At 39.8% G+C, this 16,371-nt stretch overlaps 1 protein-coding gene across 9 annotated transcripts in view; it reads left to right on the forward strand.

Moving 5' to 3' along the window:
- TUT7 (terminal uridylyl transferase 7) overlaps window positions 1-16,371 on the forward strand; it is a 59,154-nt gene that overhangs the window by 38,084 nt on the left and 4,699 nt on the right. For 6 of the 9 annotated variants that reach the window (XR_004380634.1, XM_032840459.1, XM_032840461.1 and 3 more), the window contains 9 exons: window positions 252-365; window positions 540-617; window positions 1,230-1,407; window positions 4,390-4,437; window positions 4,520-4,611; window positions 6,363-6,478; window positions 7,579-7,904; window positions 9,971-10,047; window positions 10,435-10,498. Coding sequence is in view for 7 of the 9 variants with exons in the window: in XM_032840459.1 (XP_032696350.1) it covers window positions 252-365; window positions 540-617; window positions 1,230-1,407; window positions 4,390-4,437; window positions 4,520-4,611; window positions 6,363-6,478; window positions 7,579-7,904; window positions 9,971-10,047; window positions 10,435-10,498 (1,093 nt within the window). In the remaining 2 variants the exon portion in view is untranslated. The remainder of the gene's footprint in view (window positions 1-251; window positions 366-539; window positions 618-1,229; window positions 1,408-4,389; window positions 4,438-4,519; window positions 4,612-6,362; window positions 6,479-7,578; window positions 7,905-9,970; window positions 10,048-10,434; window positions 10,499-16,371) is intronic. The other 3 variants (XR_004380635.1, XM_032840466.1, XM_032840465.1) reach the window with 2 other exon arrangements.

Genomic DNA, 16,371 nt, shown 5'->3' on the forward strand with positions numbered 1-16,371 from the left:
TCATCTTAAATTTCATATATGATAATCTGATCTTGCTTGTGGCTGTTGGTTGGGGTTTTTCTTTTGTTTGTTTTTTACATCCTTTTCGGTGGTCTTGTTTGGTTTTGGTGACATACTTTAGCATTTGAAGATGTAATTTTCATATTACTGCCCTATAGAAGCACCTTACTTTTAGTGATAATAGGATAGCTGCAAATTTAGCAGAAAACATTGGTGATGTTTTCTTTGTTCCTCGCTTTCCTTCCCTCTAGATGTGTGATATTGGTGATGCATCTAGAGGCAGCTTATCGTCATATGCATACACGCTTATGGTGCTATATTTTCTCCAGCAGAGGAATCCACCAGTCATTCCTGTCCTTCAAGAGGTATTAGTAAAAGAAATTGTGTTTCTCACCTGTAAAGCTGGGTTGCCTTTGAGCCCTCTTCCTTCTCTAGTATTCTGTGGTTCTGTAGTTAAATATTTAACTATTTTCCTACAAGTTTTTGTATCAATGCATTAAATTTGTAATCCATACTAATAGTTTAAAAATTAATTTCAGATATACAAAGGTGAAAAGAAACCTGAAATATTTGTTGATGGCTGGAATATTTATTTTTTTGATCAAATAGATGAACTGGTACGTATTTTAAGAGTAAAGATTTTTTTACATCCTTGACTAAAAGTTAGCTATACTATGCTGTGGTATCATGTCAACAACTATATTATCACTTGTTATATTTATCTATATTATGATAGTGAAAAACTAGCATATACAGATGTTTCCTTTGAAGTTGAAAACATTTTTATTAAGCCAGGTGAGTTTCAAGGGACTGTATCTAGGATTCCTTTAATGCCTGTCAATTCCAAATGGTTATGTAACTTTATTCCAAGTGAATATTTGCCAAGTGGTTTTTGGAGTTTGAAAAGACTTTCTTTGAGTTCAAAGATCTAATAACCCAGGCATCATCAAGGCTCTTAAAATTTATTTCCAGATGCTTCTACAAACATGCGTTCTGGGGTTTGACATTTAAAACCCTGAGCTCTCCCTGTCTCTGAGACACAGGGTAGAGATTAATAAACTCATAAATGATATTTAAAAATGTGAAAGAAAGTAATGTAATTATGTTTTTATGTATTTAAATTCCAGTTAATTAAAGTAAATCCAAACTTATTCCCTAAGATACAAATGAAGATAGATATTAACACTTTACTATAGAGCATGATATCTCTTGTTCCCTTCTATTTCTAGCCCACCTATTGGCCAGAATATGGGAAAAATACAGAATCTGTTGGGCAACTATGGTTGGGACTTCTTCGATTCTACACAGAGGAATTTGATTTTAAAGAACATGTTATTAGCATCAGGAGAAAAAGTCTGCTTACAACTTTTAAGAAACAGTGGACCTCAAAATACATTGTTATTGAAGGTACAAATAAAATGAAACTTAAAATGGTTTAGAATATAGAGTTGGAACTGTGAGGGCGTTGTTTTTCATCCCTGCAGAGCTCTTCCAGAACGGCCGGGAGCCACTGGTTGGGATGGGCAGCACAGCCTTCCTATTACTGTCCACATCAGCACACTTGACTCTTTCCAGTATAAAGATTTATTTTTAAGTGACCCAGGTCCTCCTATGGGCCCTCTCACCAATTCAGAAGTCTTTTGACCAGGACACATCTTTGATTTTTGTTGAACATCTTCTGGAGAATAAGTTTGCAATAGAGATAAGGCAGCTTCAAAAAAGTAGGACTTTTAACACCTTCCGAATTGAAGACGGGGCACTAAGAATGAATTTTCAGGATCCTCACTTGCTCTTTGTTCATTAAGGAGTTTACGTATAAGTAATTATATATAAATTTTAACATTTCTTTTGCCCACGCTGAAGCCTTTTCTTCCACTGAATGCAAGGATCCATGGGCCATATATGTTTGTAGTTGATTATTTATTTGTGTGACTTTAAATTTAGGGACAAAATGAAGTTTAAATGCTTAAAACTGAACTGAGAAATGGCTAAGAAATATTTCATTGATTTTAATCTTTTTAATTTTTAAAAAAATATACGGATTAGCTAAATAACGTGTTACTCTACGTTCTGTTTCCATCATTACTTCTGCCTGTTGGCAGTATAATAATACTGTGAACATTTATAAAGTTAAATTCAGATCACTGTGGCTTTAGATAGGGTTTTAACGTTTTAGGATCTCATGTGTCAAAAACATAGAACTTTGTCTTAAACCTTTCCATTATCACAGTGGATTCTTATGGTCTCCAGTTGTTCATATTTTGTTTTTAATTTTTGAAGTCTCTTTATCTTTTATTCTCATTTTTACATTACTTTCAGATGAACCATTAATAATAGGCTAAGTGAGAAAGAAGCCTTTTAACCAGCTATTCTAGAATGGAGGAATTTCAGGGGTGGCGACAGCAGCAGTGATTATAACTGTCCTGTAGCTTAATATCACAGTGTCGCTGCTACATTAAGCAAACAACCAAAATAATTCCACATACACACATGTGAAAGTCACCAGAAGGAAGCATGATCAAACCTACTAGGAAGGAAGGGACAGCTGGGTGGGTAGCTCAGTGGGTTAAAGCCTCTGCCTTCAGCTCAGCTCAGGTCATGGTCCTGGGTCCTGGGGTCCTGGGGTCCTGGGATCGAGCCCCGCATTGGATTCTCCACTCAGCGGGGAGCCTGCTTCCTCCTTTCTCTCTCCTCCTACTTGAGATCTCCGTCTGTCAGATAAATAAATAAAATCTTCAAAAAAAAAAAAAAAAAAAAAAAAAAAAAACACCAAAACCCTACTAGGAAGTAATGTTCTAATAGCAGTTATTAGTGTAGGATCAAATTGAGCGAAGGCTCCTCTACTCCGGGAACCTGTTAGTGAGTCTGAATCCAGAATGGTGTGTCCCAGTTATTGTTCATTAGAAGCATAACAGACAACTTTAGGATGCCCCTTTTCACTTCTGTATTCTTTTTGTATCTACTGTATACAAGCGGTCTTCGATTCTTGATCCCTAAAAAGGGTTTTGAGGGTTTTTTTCCTTTGCTTTTCTTCAGTGTTTTTAGGCATTTATTGGAAATAAATATTTACACATAATATTCAAAGTATGAATTATTACATATGTATATTATATATAAAATATATTAATTTAGAAAGTACTTTATCTCCATTTATTTCATGAATAAGTTTTATTCAGATCTTGAATAAATCTTACATCAGCATTTTTTTTTCATCATTCCTGCCACTTTCTGGGTCATCTAATAGATAATATTCCAGAGCACAACATATACATACCTATCTAAGACTTTGTAATGCAGACCTTTAACATCATAGAGGAGTCCTTTATGAAGATTTCACTAAAAACTGAGGTCCAGGTAGCCATTGGTATGCCATTGGGACAGGTGCATGTGTCTTAATTTGTCTTGTAACTGTGTTTTATGATCTTCAAGATGACTAACGTGATCCTTAAAACACTTGTTAGTTAGCAGGAACATTCAGCACTAAAATGTTCTAAATATATTTGTGACCTCTTTATGCTTCCCAGACTAGCATCATTAGATCATACACACCTAATATGTCTCCAAACAATATTTTGTTGTTCAAAATGAAACAGCTCCTCATAATAGGAAGGAGTCTATACAGATTCAAATATAAAGCAACACCCTCTCTTCTGATGGACACTTTGGAGAAAACGCTTGACTTATATTTAGGAATTGATATTACTTAGCTGTATTGCATATTGGAAACTCATTAAAAGGCAGTCATTCAATAAAGTTAACCCTTGAACAGCAAGAGGTCGAACTGCACAGGTTCACTTAAATGTGAATTTTTTTCGATAAATACAGTACAGTAAATGTACTCTCTCTTGTGATTTTCTTTTTTTTTTTTAAAGATTTTATTTATTTGACAGAGAGAGAGATCACAAGTAGAGAGAGAGAGAGAGAGGAGGAGGCAGGCTCCCTGCCCAGCAGAGAGCCCGATGTGGGACTCGATCCCAGAACCCTGAGATCAGGACCTGAGCTGAAGGCAAAGGCTTAACCCACTGAGCCACCCAGGCAGCCCCTCTCTTGTGATTTTCTTAACATTTTCATTAACCTACACTTTATTGTAAAAATGCAGTATATAATACATATACAAAATATTTATTAATCACCTATGTTATAGGTAAGGCTTCTGGTCAATAGTAGACTGTTAGTAGTTAAGTTTCAGGGGACTCAAAAGATATGCGTGGATTTTTGACTATGTGGGGGGTTGTTGCTTCTATCCCCTACATTTTTCAAAGGACAACTGTACTTTTACAAATAATAAAGTATATAACACTTCCTTCTTCTTACATAGTCACTTAATGTATGAACGGTGGCATTTCCTATTTCATTATCTTTTTGTTCTCATTCATTTTCTTTGCTTAGATCCCTTTGATTTGAATCATAATCTTGGAGCTGGATTATCAAGGAAAAGTAAGTTGCTTTGTTTATAAAAGTTATTGTGATCCCTTTTCCTTTTACTCCATCTAATTGAGCACTTACTCTTTCTTCTTAGTGACAAATTTTATAATGAAAGCATTCATTAATGGTAGAAGAGTATTTGGTATTCCAGTCAAAGGATTTCCGAAGGACTGCCCCTCAAAAATGGTAAGTGTCCGTTAGAAATACCAAAAATACTGGGATGCCTGGGTGGCTCAGTTGGCTCAGGTTGTGATCCCAGAGTCCTGGGATCGAGTCCCACATCGGGCTCCTAGCTCAGCGGGTAGCCTGCTCCTCTCCCTGCTTGTGTTTTCCTCCCCCCTCTCTCTCTCTGACAAATAAATAATTAAAATCTTAAAAAAAAAAAAAAAAAAAGGAAAGAAAAGAAATACCAAAAAACCAAAAAAGGTGCTTTATTAATCTGTACATATTACACCAGCAATAAATACTCTCAAAGTCTGGTGAATCTAGCCAAGATAAACAATTGCAATACAAAGCAATTCCAAAAACGTTTTTTTAAACATATCCGTTCTGAGGCCATTTTTTATTAGGAGAAAAGGGAGAAACAGCCAGAAGTGGAGTTTGGGTAGGAAGATTAGTCATTGTGGTGCTGTTGCTTTGCCTTGGTAACACATGTAGATGGCATCGCTGTTCTGTGGGCATTTGGCTCCGTGCCAGCTTCTGCCAAGGCCAGCCTCCATGTGGCTAGGGGTCCTCCACTTACCTCATAGGAAGTCTGGATTTTTCACTTGGATTGCAGAATAATACATCTCTTAATGGGCCTAAGAGAGAGACCAAGCTCTCTGTGCTAGCAAGCTTACTGGTATCCTATAACCTAATACTCAAGATTTGTATGGAACTGGACTCATTAAAAACAAAACACAGTCGCACTGTAAAAATTCCCTTCAGTGAGAGAAAAGGAAGTTAGGAACTAGAGGATTTTCTGTTCAAGTTATTTTTTTCCAACATTAATTTTTTTTTTTTTTTTAATTTGAATGAGAGAGAGAGGGAGAGCGAGCACAAGCTGGGGGAAGGGGTAAAGGGAGAAGCAGACTCCCTGCTGAGTGGGGAGCCCGATGTGGGACTTGATCCCGAGACCCTGGGATCATGACCTGAGCCGAAGGCAGACCCTCAACAAACTGAGCCACCCAGGCGCCCTAATTTTTTTTTTTTTTTAATAAAGACTTTTTAAATGAACCTTAAGTGCATTTGTGTATATTCAGCACTGGATCCCATCTGTGCATCTCCTTTTTGCTGGATATGCTATAGTTGTCTTCTACACCAAGGCTTCTGAAGCTTATTCCTACAGAGCACCTTGGGGATTTTGTTAAAATGCAGATTCTGATTTAGGAGATCAGGGTGGGGACCAAAACTTGCATTTCTTACAGACTCCCAGGTGATCCTGATACTTCTGGTCCTCACCTAAATTTCACTGGCAAGGAGGCTTCAGTCCAGACATTCTCTTTCCTTTCTTCTGATATTTTTCTCCAGAAGCCACAACAAACAAAGAATAGCATATAGCTTCTTTCTTTTTCTCTGTATGTGTAATATTCCTCAGTTTATTGGATTGTAGCCTTTTCATTTTATGAGAAAGCGAAGCCTTTGTACCTGACCTCAGCCTCCCCCAAGTCCTGGCAAAGCTGACTCATGGGTATGTGTGATGCTCTTGTGTAGAAATATCCTGGAAAAACAGGCTGCCTTTGTGGTTAGGGTTAAACCATGGTCTGCATGATGAAAAGGAATAAACCAACATGAATTTAGGTAAAATTATCCTGAAGTAAACCTCTTAATGGTCTTCAATTTTGGAATTAAACAGTATAATAATCATTAAAAGAGGGTCTCTGATTGATATCTGGTTAGTTTTCATGTTTTGATCTCACTTTAATAGTTCACACTTTTCTATACTTACGTTCTGTTAGGAGTACTTTTTTGATCCAGAAGTGCTAACTGAAGGAGAGCTGGCCCCAAACGATAGATGTTGCCGAATTTGTGGGAAAATTGGACACTTCATGAAGGACTGTCCAATGAGGAGAAAGTAAGTCAGTGTTCAAAAGGGGTGGTTTCATTTTTACTTTCCTATTGTACCAGTTTTTAAATGAGGTTCTATTGTAACAGAAAATAAACTTGTATTAAATCCAGCAGTTCTCAGATAAATGATTTTTCACAGTGAAAATGAACTGATTTAAAACATGCATTTAAGCACAGATGACCAGATGTCCCTTGGGTGTACAGATACCAGTCTTCCAGGCCTGCTCCCCTTTCCTCATTTTGGTCACTGCCCCCAGTCGCTACTCAGCCATTTGGTCGGCAGCCTCTCCAACAGGGATGGCAGAAGAAACGAGGAAAGTAAAATGGGCTCTTTGGTACATCAGTTACACTTCCAGTGTACAGTAACAGGGCTGTACCAGATTCATGTACAGCTTTTTGCCATTTAGGACCCTTCACGTGTATGTGGTTCAACCCTTAATGATTGCTGTGCTGACCCACTCATGTGGGTCAGGATACTTCTGGTGACGTTTGCAGGAGGTGGGGTAGTGTTGATTGCTTGCTTGGGACATACTGTTGTTTTGGATGGTGTGTTGGTCTTAATTGGACCATAATACTCTCATTTAAAGACATGCTCTTAAGGCACCATCTGGAATTTGAGGCTCTTATTTAGTACTTTGGTTTTCTATTCAAATAATAGTCACTGCTCATGTAGAGCAAGAAAGAAACATTTTTAACATTTTAAGAATATAAATCACCTTACAACCCTTGTTCCCTTGTGAACTGAAAGTTCCACATCTCAAATTTCTAGCGCCTAATAAAAGAATGGGCCTCAGAGTCACAAGAAATCACCCCAAAGATCACTGGAGTTTCTTTACATCCATATCTTAGCAGGTACTGGACCAAGGAGTTCTGCTAACTGCAAACACTGTTTTTATGGCACTAGAGTAGTTGTGAAAATCAAAAAGAAAAACTATACCATCGCCCTGAGGTTGCTTCCTGAAAGAGGAGACGGACTGAAATGTGTTACATTCTTTTTTTTCCCCCTGATACCTTCTGCCTCCGGTTATCTCCCAAACCTGGAGCACCCTTAATATCTTGTCAGGTTTCTGTTTAGATTTTTCCTACCGGTGTTATATCATCTTCTAGAGTGAGACGACGGCGTGATCAGGAAGATACCCAGAACCAAAGATACCCTGAGAACAAAGAGAAGAGAAGCAAAGAGGACAAAGAAATTCAGAACAAGTACACAGAGAGGGAGGTGTCGACAAAAGAAGATAAGCCCATGCAGTGCACACCTCAGAAAGCCAAGCCAGTGAGGGCGGCTGTCGACCTGGGCAGAGAGAAAATACTCAGGCCTCCAGTGGAAAAATGGAAGAGACAGGATGACAAAGACTTAAGAGAAAAACGTTGTTTTATTTGTGGACGAGAAGGGCACATTAAAAAGGAATGCCCACAATTTAAAGGCTCTCCAGGTATGGATCCCAGTCATACCTCAATGTTTGCACTCACATCTCAAGGGAAATCTCTTTTTTAGAGTTTAGAATTCTTTATTATTTTAGTTATATTTATTTCTTTAACAAATCAACTTACTGAAAAAGATTTTTAAGAAAGTGAACTCACCCCCTTTAAATTCAGACCCTCTTATGTGGCAATTTCATTGAGAGGCTTATAGAAGTCATTCGTTTGACTTTTTCTAAGATTATCCATGAATGGAAAATCCGGTCATCCCCAGTGCCTATAAAATGTAGCCTGTGTGACCAGAAAACAAGCTGCCACTGGAGCTTCGCTTCTCAGTACATGCACTTTGGAAACTAAAGCACTGACTGGCCACCGGGGAGGCATAGCTAAGTTAATCTCAGGACACCAGGCTGTGTATAGTGAGCCACTTGTGCTTTCGTTTAAATATGTACATGCACATGCCTAGGAGAGGGACCAGAAGGAACTCCACGACACAGCTGTTATGGTGGTTCTAACTGCAGCAGAGAATTACGGAGTACGTAATAGGACATTACTAGTTTCCCGCAGCGAACGTGATTATTATTACAATGAGGAAAAACACGCTATCAGTCCATAGTTGAATGTCATCCATACATCCCGTCCCTTTGAGTTCTTGGATCTGCATTGATCCTTTCTATTAAATGGGTGAAGTGTCCACTGCGGGCACCTCTTTAACAGACTGTTAAGCATGAAGGTACCTTCTGTGTGTATAAGTTAGAATTTACAAAGCCGTTTATACACTCTCATTTTGGTTCTCAGAATAAACCTGTGAGAGTGGATGGAATTTGATTGGCATAGAGAAGAAACCTGGGGAAGTCATTTTTTAGATTAAAGGAGTAACCTCTCCTGTTCCTGTCCCCAGTTGTGTATGTGTATGGGTGGTGTAAGAGAGTCAGCACTGATGACAATTCCCTTAAAATTCTCTACTGTTCGTCGTTCCTGGAACACTAATACCTCTCTTCCATTTTATTCTATCATAGCAGCAATATAATGTGTCTCTTTTTTTTAAGACAAAATTTTTAGAGCACTTATTCTTACTTTTTTTTAAATCGAGCTTTATATGGAATGAAGTATATTTTTTAAATTATTTAATTATTGGTTTTAAAACAGGACTTTGGTGTTTATGGAAGATACAACTTGTCCTACTTCTAAGGAGCTCGGACAAATGTAAACTCCAACTTTTTTTTACCCTGACATGGGACATAGACCAGATCTTTAATGATTATAAGAGGAATATATATTTAAGAGAAATTAAAATAATAGCCAGAGCTAACATTCACGGAGTGCTTCCTATGAGTCAGGCACTATTTTAAGTACTTTACGTGGGCAGTCTCATCTCATTTTCTCCCCAACCCCATGAGATGGTGGTATCAATAATCCCAGTTGACAGATGAGGAAACTGGAAATAGTATAGATCAGATATAATGAAGTTCTACCAAAGTTATTTTTGTAGACCCTTCTGAAACTGGTGGTCTGTTTACTAAGTAGCACAAAGCACGTTACCATCGCGTTCCTCTTGGCTACAGCACAGTGGTAAAGGGAAGCCCCAGCATTCCCCCAGCTTTGATGGATTTCTTCCTCCTAGCTGGTAGCAAGGTTTAAGTTGTCTACTAGTGAAACTGTCCAAACAGAGCAGTGTTTCTGAAAGCCTTCAGGAGCAGCAGCAAATCAAGGAGAGTCAAGGGTATCGTGGGGTGGGAGGCTAGTTATTATCCAACCGAAGGAAAAGCTCCAGAATCTTGGATTCCTCAGAATGCAGTGTTTACACACTAAATCAGGTAGTCACTGTACTCTAGAAGTAAGATAGGAAAGGAGGAGTGGGGCTAGGGTATGGGGCATTTCCTCCCATAGCTACTCAAAGTTGCTTCTTCCTATTGGACAATTATGCCGCCCCCTCTCATGTCTTCAAATATGTTATTGTTCACACAAGATGCTGAGTGGACCTTCTGTCCTGTCCACAGAAAATCGTTCTGTGGAAGTTTGAAAACAGGGATGCTGCTTTCATTTTAAAGTGAGAACAAAATGCTAATTTTTTTCTCAGGTGTGTCTAAATCAGATTGTGTATTCGGATCCCCTTCTTCACCTAGCCCCCTGAGACCAACTGGCGCATTTGCTCAGGTAAACCTGGCTCACGCCTGAGCAGGAAGCCTCTGGGTCTCCTGTCTGTTGAGCGAACACTTACTGAGTACGAGCAGCTCTGTGCCAGGCCCTCAGCGAGGTGCCGGGCAGCCGCTGGCCCTGCCCTCCTTCCGCTGGCTAACCCTCCTGGCTCCTGTCTCTGGCCCTGGTGCAGCGTGGGGTGCGGCTTGCTGAGCTCCGGATGGCTCCGGATGGCGGGGCGTGCTTTGAGGATTCCCGAGTCTCTGTCTTGCTTTTCAATTAACTTGCAAAGTTGTGCCTTCCACATGCCTAATTTCGGCCCTCCTTGGAAATGGTTACGGTTTTAAGGGTGTTTTCAGATGCTCTTCCTTTCGACTTTGTAAACCAGTCTATTTCATTTTTTAGGCAGTGCTTTTACATGAAGACAAAAAGAAACAAAAAACAACTATATTTTTGAGTCCCCAGTCAGGTATGTGGGTTTTAAAAAAAACAAATGTGTGTTCTTTTATTTACTGCATAGCTTACCACATGCCTTTTGAGATGCTTCCTTTGAGTAAGTGGTTTTAACAGGGACTGGACATCAGAATCACTCAGGGAACTCTTGAAAATACGGTTGCCCTGTCCCCACCTTTACCTCCTAAATCCGATTCCAAGTGGGTAGGCTTAGACCTGCCTAGCTTTTAAGTGTTCTAAGGTGATTCCTATACCGTCCCTGAGCAGGAACCATAGTCTTTAATTCTTTATTCTTCTTTCACACTTTTTCTTTCTGCTTTGAAATTGCCACTGTCTTGTCAGCAGTGTACTCTCCTCGTGAGACTATGTGCTGTGCACCAGGGGAAGGAAAGAAAGTAACTGTTGGCCTGAACTCCACTCTCTCGCTCTCTCACTATGTCTTTAATCCTTCCTTCAACAAGTACTTATTAAGCCATTTTCCCTCTCCCCCCTCCACTTCCCAGCCCCAAGTGCAGGGTAAGAGCCTTAACACGGACAATACAGCAGGGAACCAGCAAAGTCCTTGCTCTCGTTCACTCTGTATTCTTGTCAGAAGAGATACGTAAGTATTTCTTATGGCAACAGGTGCTGAGAAATACAAAGCAGGAAAAGGGAATGCTGGACAGGGAGGTGGCCATTCTGTTAAGTAGCATCTATGCAAAGAATCAAATGAAGGAAGGGGCCAGGCAGGGGAAGTTGGAGGTAGATCGTTCCAATAGAACTGAAAACCACCGTTGTCCCTCGGTGTCACTGAGTAGCAGGTGCAGGGAGGGCGGTGGTAGGAGGTCAGGTCAGGGTAGATGGGTGTGGATCATGAGGCGCCTTGAGCACTGGCCAGATTGGATTTCTTTCTGTCTGTGAGATGGACAGCTGTTGGAGGTCTTGGGACAAAGGAAGTTTAATCTGAATTCTGTTGTGGAAGGTTCCTTATGGCTGCTGTGAGGAGGTGAGGGTGACAGCCGGCCCACGAGGAGGCTTCTGCTAGAGCTCAGAGGAGAAATGGTGCCGGCTTACTCTCGGGTGGGAGCAGAAGGCAACGTGAAGACTGGTCGTGTTCTGGATATTTGGCACCAACGTGGGTTGTCACTGGATTAGATGGTGACATAGGACAAAAAGTGGACCCGAGATGACACTACAAGTTTAGGCCTGAGCAACTGGAAGATGGAAGTGGAATTTCCTGTACTGAGAAGGACTCAGGAAGAACAGATTTCACGGAGAAAGAGAGTCCAGTTGTAGCCATGTCAATTTAAGAGACTGCTAGATGTCTGGGTACAGATGCCAGGTCGCAAGTGGGATGGATGAGCAAGGTGTTCAGAGCAGAGGGCCAGGCTGAAGACCGAGACTTGAGTATTTTCAGTGCAGAGATAGCGTTTGAAGGCCTGGGTAGGAATGAGATCACCTAGAAAATAATGCAGAAAGAAAAGAGAACATTTAAAGGCTCAAAATAAAGAAGACAGACAGAAGATGGTCAGTGAGGGAGTAGAGCAGCAGGAGAGCCGGCTCCTGGAGTAGGAGCTGGTATGGAGGACAAGGGCCCTCAGAGAGGGCTTGACCATTCTTGGTCCTCGCCGCTGCAAATTCAGGTGCAGTGTGGGTGGCGCTGTAAGCATTTCATTGGGCAGTGCTCACGTCATTAGTGACTCTGGAAAGAGCCATCCCTCTGGCGTGAAGAGGACAGAAACCTGACTGCAGGGGTTTCTGGTGATCAGTGTTGGAAGAGGAACTGTGGGCAACTGAACCTCACACCATCCCTGCCTGGCCCACAAGCCTGTGGACAGATGCCCAGAGGGAGGCAAAACCCGGAGGCTCTCCTTTTCTCCGGTGTTTCAAGAATGTGAGTTGGGAAGGGGAAGGGAAACTTAAGAGGGAAGAGGAAAAACAAAGTAACTGAGCAACTTTTTCAGCTTTTTTTAGTAAGAAAGGATGAAACTATAAACTCTATAACAAATATTCTGAGTTCTGGCCTGTAAACACCCTTAGTAACTTTGCTTAGTCAGTCTCTCTCTCTCTCTCTCTCTCTCTCTCTCACCTTATTCAATAAAGTAGGGTTAAAGAAAGGAAATTATATAAGCAAATAGAGCATGTGTAGTCTTTTTAACTTGATTGTACAGTTTATGAGAAAAGTTTCTGAAATTTTAAAACTCCATTGACAGAACCTGACATTTTTGTATGTAGTGTAAAACAACCCACATATTTTATGATCAGCTTTTACCTATTGTATGTTATTGCTGATATGCAAACACCATTTGTTTTTAGCTTGGAGAGATGCTGTGTTCGTTAAAAATGTGAAGAGGAGAAGCTATCTCTGCCATCGTTACCGGGAGATAGCACTCCCTGCCCCTGGGCAGCCTTGTAGGCCCCGAGGGAGAGAGAGGCTTCCCTGCTTTCACCAGCACAGTCTGAGAGAAGCCAGGGTGCAGTGGTCTCACCCTGGGAAAGCTCTGAGAGCTCCCAGCAAGGGATGTTTGGTTGTCTCTACTCTGAATGTCGTTCACAAGAGAAAAATAAATGGACTTGTTAAATTATGTAGCTACTTCTGTTTCTGCCCGTCTGGGGATGAAGTATCTCAAGTATATACAGTAATCTAAACAGGAATAGTCACTGATTTTTAAGCTATGTGAATTCCAGGGATTTTTTTTTTTTTAAATGATTGGAGAAAACATTTAAAGTGGCATCAGATCGCGTAACAATTCCAATTTGTGAAGAATGGGCACTGGGTTGGTATAGAGTGAGGTCAGATGGTTCAAGGAGAAAGAGCCAGAAATCTTCAGAAAAGTACCGCCCTTACCTAAAAAGGGAACAGCGGATATAAAGGTAAAGACAAAGGAGGCTCTGTGAGAAAATGCAGGAGCAGCTGTTTCCTGGGAAGATTTTGCCATTGTTTTCAGTAGAATGCATGGACGGATGTAAAAACAAGAAACATTCTAGTGGGAAAACACCCCAAATCAAATAGAAGTGAAGTGGGCCTGGGGCCCTGTTGTGAGACGAGAGGAGGAGGCTGACACCCTCTGCCTCTGAAAGCCAAGTGCTGGAAACGGACTCTCCATGGCAGTGTGTGCGGTTGCTTCCCATGGATCCTCTGAGAGTTTCAGGGTCACAGAGTTACCGTATGTAAACAAGCCAAAAGAGTGTTGTTTTTATAAGCCTCAGCCTTGAACAGATATTTCCAGAGCATTACACAGGGAAAATAGGGATCCTTGCTTGGTCGAGATGTTGCTTTTGCCGAGGGTAGGGTGTGGAAGAACATGGATGCCCTCTGCCATCAGATTGCAGGATATGATTTCTAGCATTGTGATCTTGAAAAACCTGCTTACACTCCACTTGACTCAGTTTCCTCATCTGTTACAAAGGGATGATAATAGCTGGCTTACAGGGATGTTGAGAAATCCATGTAAAACACTTAGAACAGCACCTGCGTGTAGCCGCGAACAGAGGTTTGTAGGAGTGGTGACACACTGATGCTCCCGCACAGTGTTCGTCGGCGTGGCTCCTGATAAAGGCTTACACGTCTTGAAAGTAGAAATTTATTATAATTTTCTGAATTTGTTTGTCAGTGGGAGAAGAATACAGATGTTGGACATCTGGACATAATACCTGGGCATGGCATGACCAGTTGGCTATAAAGATTTCTGTAATTGTCTTCCGCGTCAGAGACTTACATATTTACAAATATTTTCAGCAACTGTAAAACTTAAAGGTTGAATTGACTACAGAAGAAAAATTATTACAATAAACATACCTACTTTATACCAGAAAAAAAAAAAAGAAAACATTTATGGGTGGTTAGAATCTATCTTAGTTAAACTCCTCAGTCAACAACTGTTAAGACTTGTCAGATTTATCCACAATAAACTCACCCATTGTCTATATTATAAATCTGAAATACATCTCAATTGTCAGTAGTGTTAAATTTCCCCAGAGCTCTTTTTTCCCCACAGTACTAAATATGTGACACACAGGTGGTTTCCTGTTGATAGGACGGCCCCTGTTCTCTCCAGTAGCCATATTGACCTCAGGCAAGAGACCTGCTTTCTCTGAGCTCCAGATGTCTCATCTAGAGAAGGGCTGTAGCCCCATTTTTATCTTACCAGATCCTGAGGTTAAAGCACCAAGCCCCTAAAAAGCCAAGTTCTCTTTCCTGATACTTCTTGCTCCATTCCTTTCTCCTGGGCTGCATATAGTCCTTAACTGCCAAATGGGAGAGTAATGAATAGAAGATTCCATGAATTTCCTTGTTTTCCATTGTGACTCCCCTCCCCCTTATACACACTGCTGACGCAGTGCCTTAGATGTTCAGTGAGTTTTACTGATAGAGAAGTATTCATTTTGAAAGAATAAATAGACTGAGCAGGAGAAGGGCCAAGAATAAGAGCTTTCAAGTCAGACATATGTGAGTTTGAAATACAGCTCAACTACCTGCTGGCTTTTCAGCCTCTGTCAAGTTACCAGACATCTTTGTACCTTAGTTTTCTTATCAATAAATTGGGGCTGACCCCTCACAGGACAGTTGTAAGGATTAATTTTCTATACATAAAGCTTTTTTCACAGCATCTGGCAAATATTATCCCTCAGCAAGTTATCACTGCCTTGTTACGGGTGTAAACAGTTTCCTGCCTCACTGTTACTTCCCTCTTCTAATAGGACACATACATCATGGACATTAGAACCGTAGTCAGCTGGTTTTCCTGCATAAGTGAATTACTCTGGTTTATATAATAACCGTTTATTCAGAATGAGAATCTCAAAAAAACTAAGATTTCTCTATTCCTTACAACTCCCCCTTTTTGCAAAGAAGGTTATATTTCCAAAAGAACTACATCTGACTCTTCATTTATTCCATTTTAATCTCACAGTTTGAAATCCTAAAAACTGAAGATGTTGGAAGAGATTGATGGTATCTTTACTCCCTCATGATGATGTGTATATACTATTACAGTTTTTTACCTCGACCAGAATTTAAAAGCCTAATTTTTTAAAAAAGTGATCTTTATGATAGTAAATTTAAAATAACAGAAACAGGGACGCCCGGTTGGCTCAGTTGGTAGAACATGCAGCTCTTGATCTCAGGGTTGTGAGTTCAAGCCTCGTGTTGAGTATAGAGATTATTTAAAATCTTGAGTAAAATAAAATAACAGAAGTACCTTTGTAAACAATATAGGGACACCTTGTTATCAGTGAGTAGAGATCATTCTTGTTGATACCCTTCTCGATATTCCAGTATATGAACATGCCCATTATTTATTTAATTATTCCTTATTAATGGACTAGCTGCTTTCAAATATTTGGTACATCAGTGTCCTCCAAAACTTTTTTTGCTCTCATATTCTTCCCTCAAAATGTAGAAAGCCCATGTATCTTATATATTTTTAAGTTGATATCTGAAATTTTCATCAAAATTGCAAAGCATATAATTCCTGAGGTTTTTTAAAAAATAAATATTGAAATTTTAAAATAAAACTTCAATTAGCCTTAAATGTATCAAATGAAATTAATATATCACTGCTTTTTCATATAGGCTACCATTCATTTACAGCTCCTTAACAGGCAGAAATTTTACTTTCCTCCTTGAATTCCTTTGTTTTACTTCCATCTTAAGGTAGTATATTTTTTAGCATATATATTTCAAGCATTTTAGGGGCACCTGGGTGGCTCAATGGGTAGAGTGTGCAACTCTTGATATCAAGGTTGTAAGTTCAAGACCCACTTTGGGTGTAGAGATTACTTAACAAAATCTTAAAGAAAAAGAAGACTCAAATTCAATTTATCTGCAATAAATATCAGCCTATCCTTCTTATCTGCAATAATATTTATAGAAATTTGATTTTTTAAGCTTTTTTATCAAAATGTAAA

Source organism: Lontra canadensis, unplaced genomic scaffold, assembly GCF_010015895.1.
Source record: "Lontra canadensis isolate GAN:19392208 unplaced genomic scaffold, GSC_riverotter_1.0 scaffold113, whole genome shotgun sequence".
NCBI lineage: Eukaryota > Metazoa > Chordata > Mammalia > Carnivora > Mustelidae > Lontra > Lontra canadensis.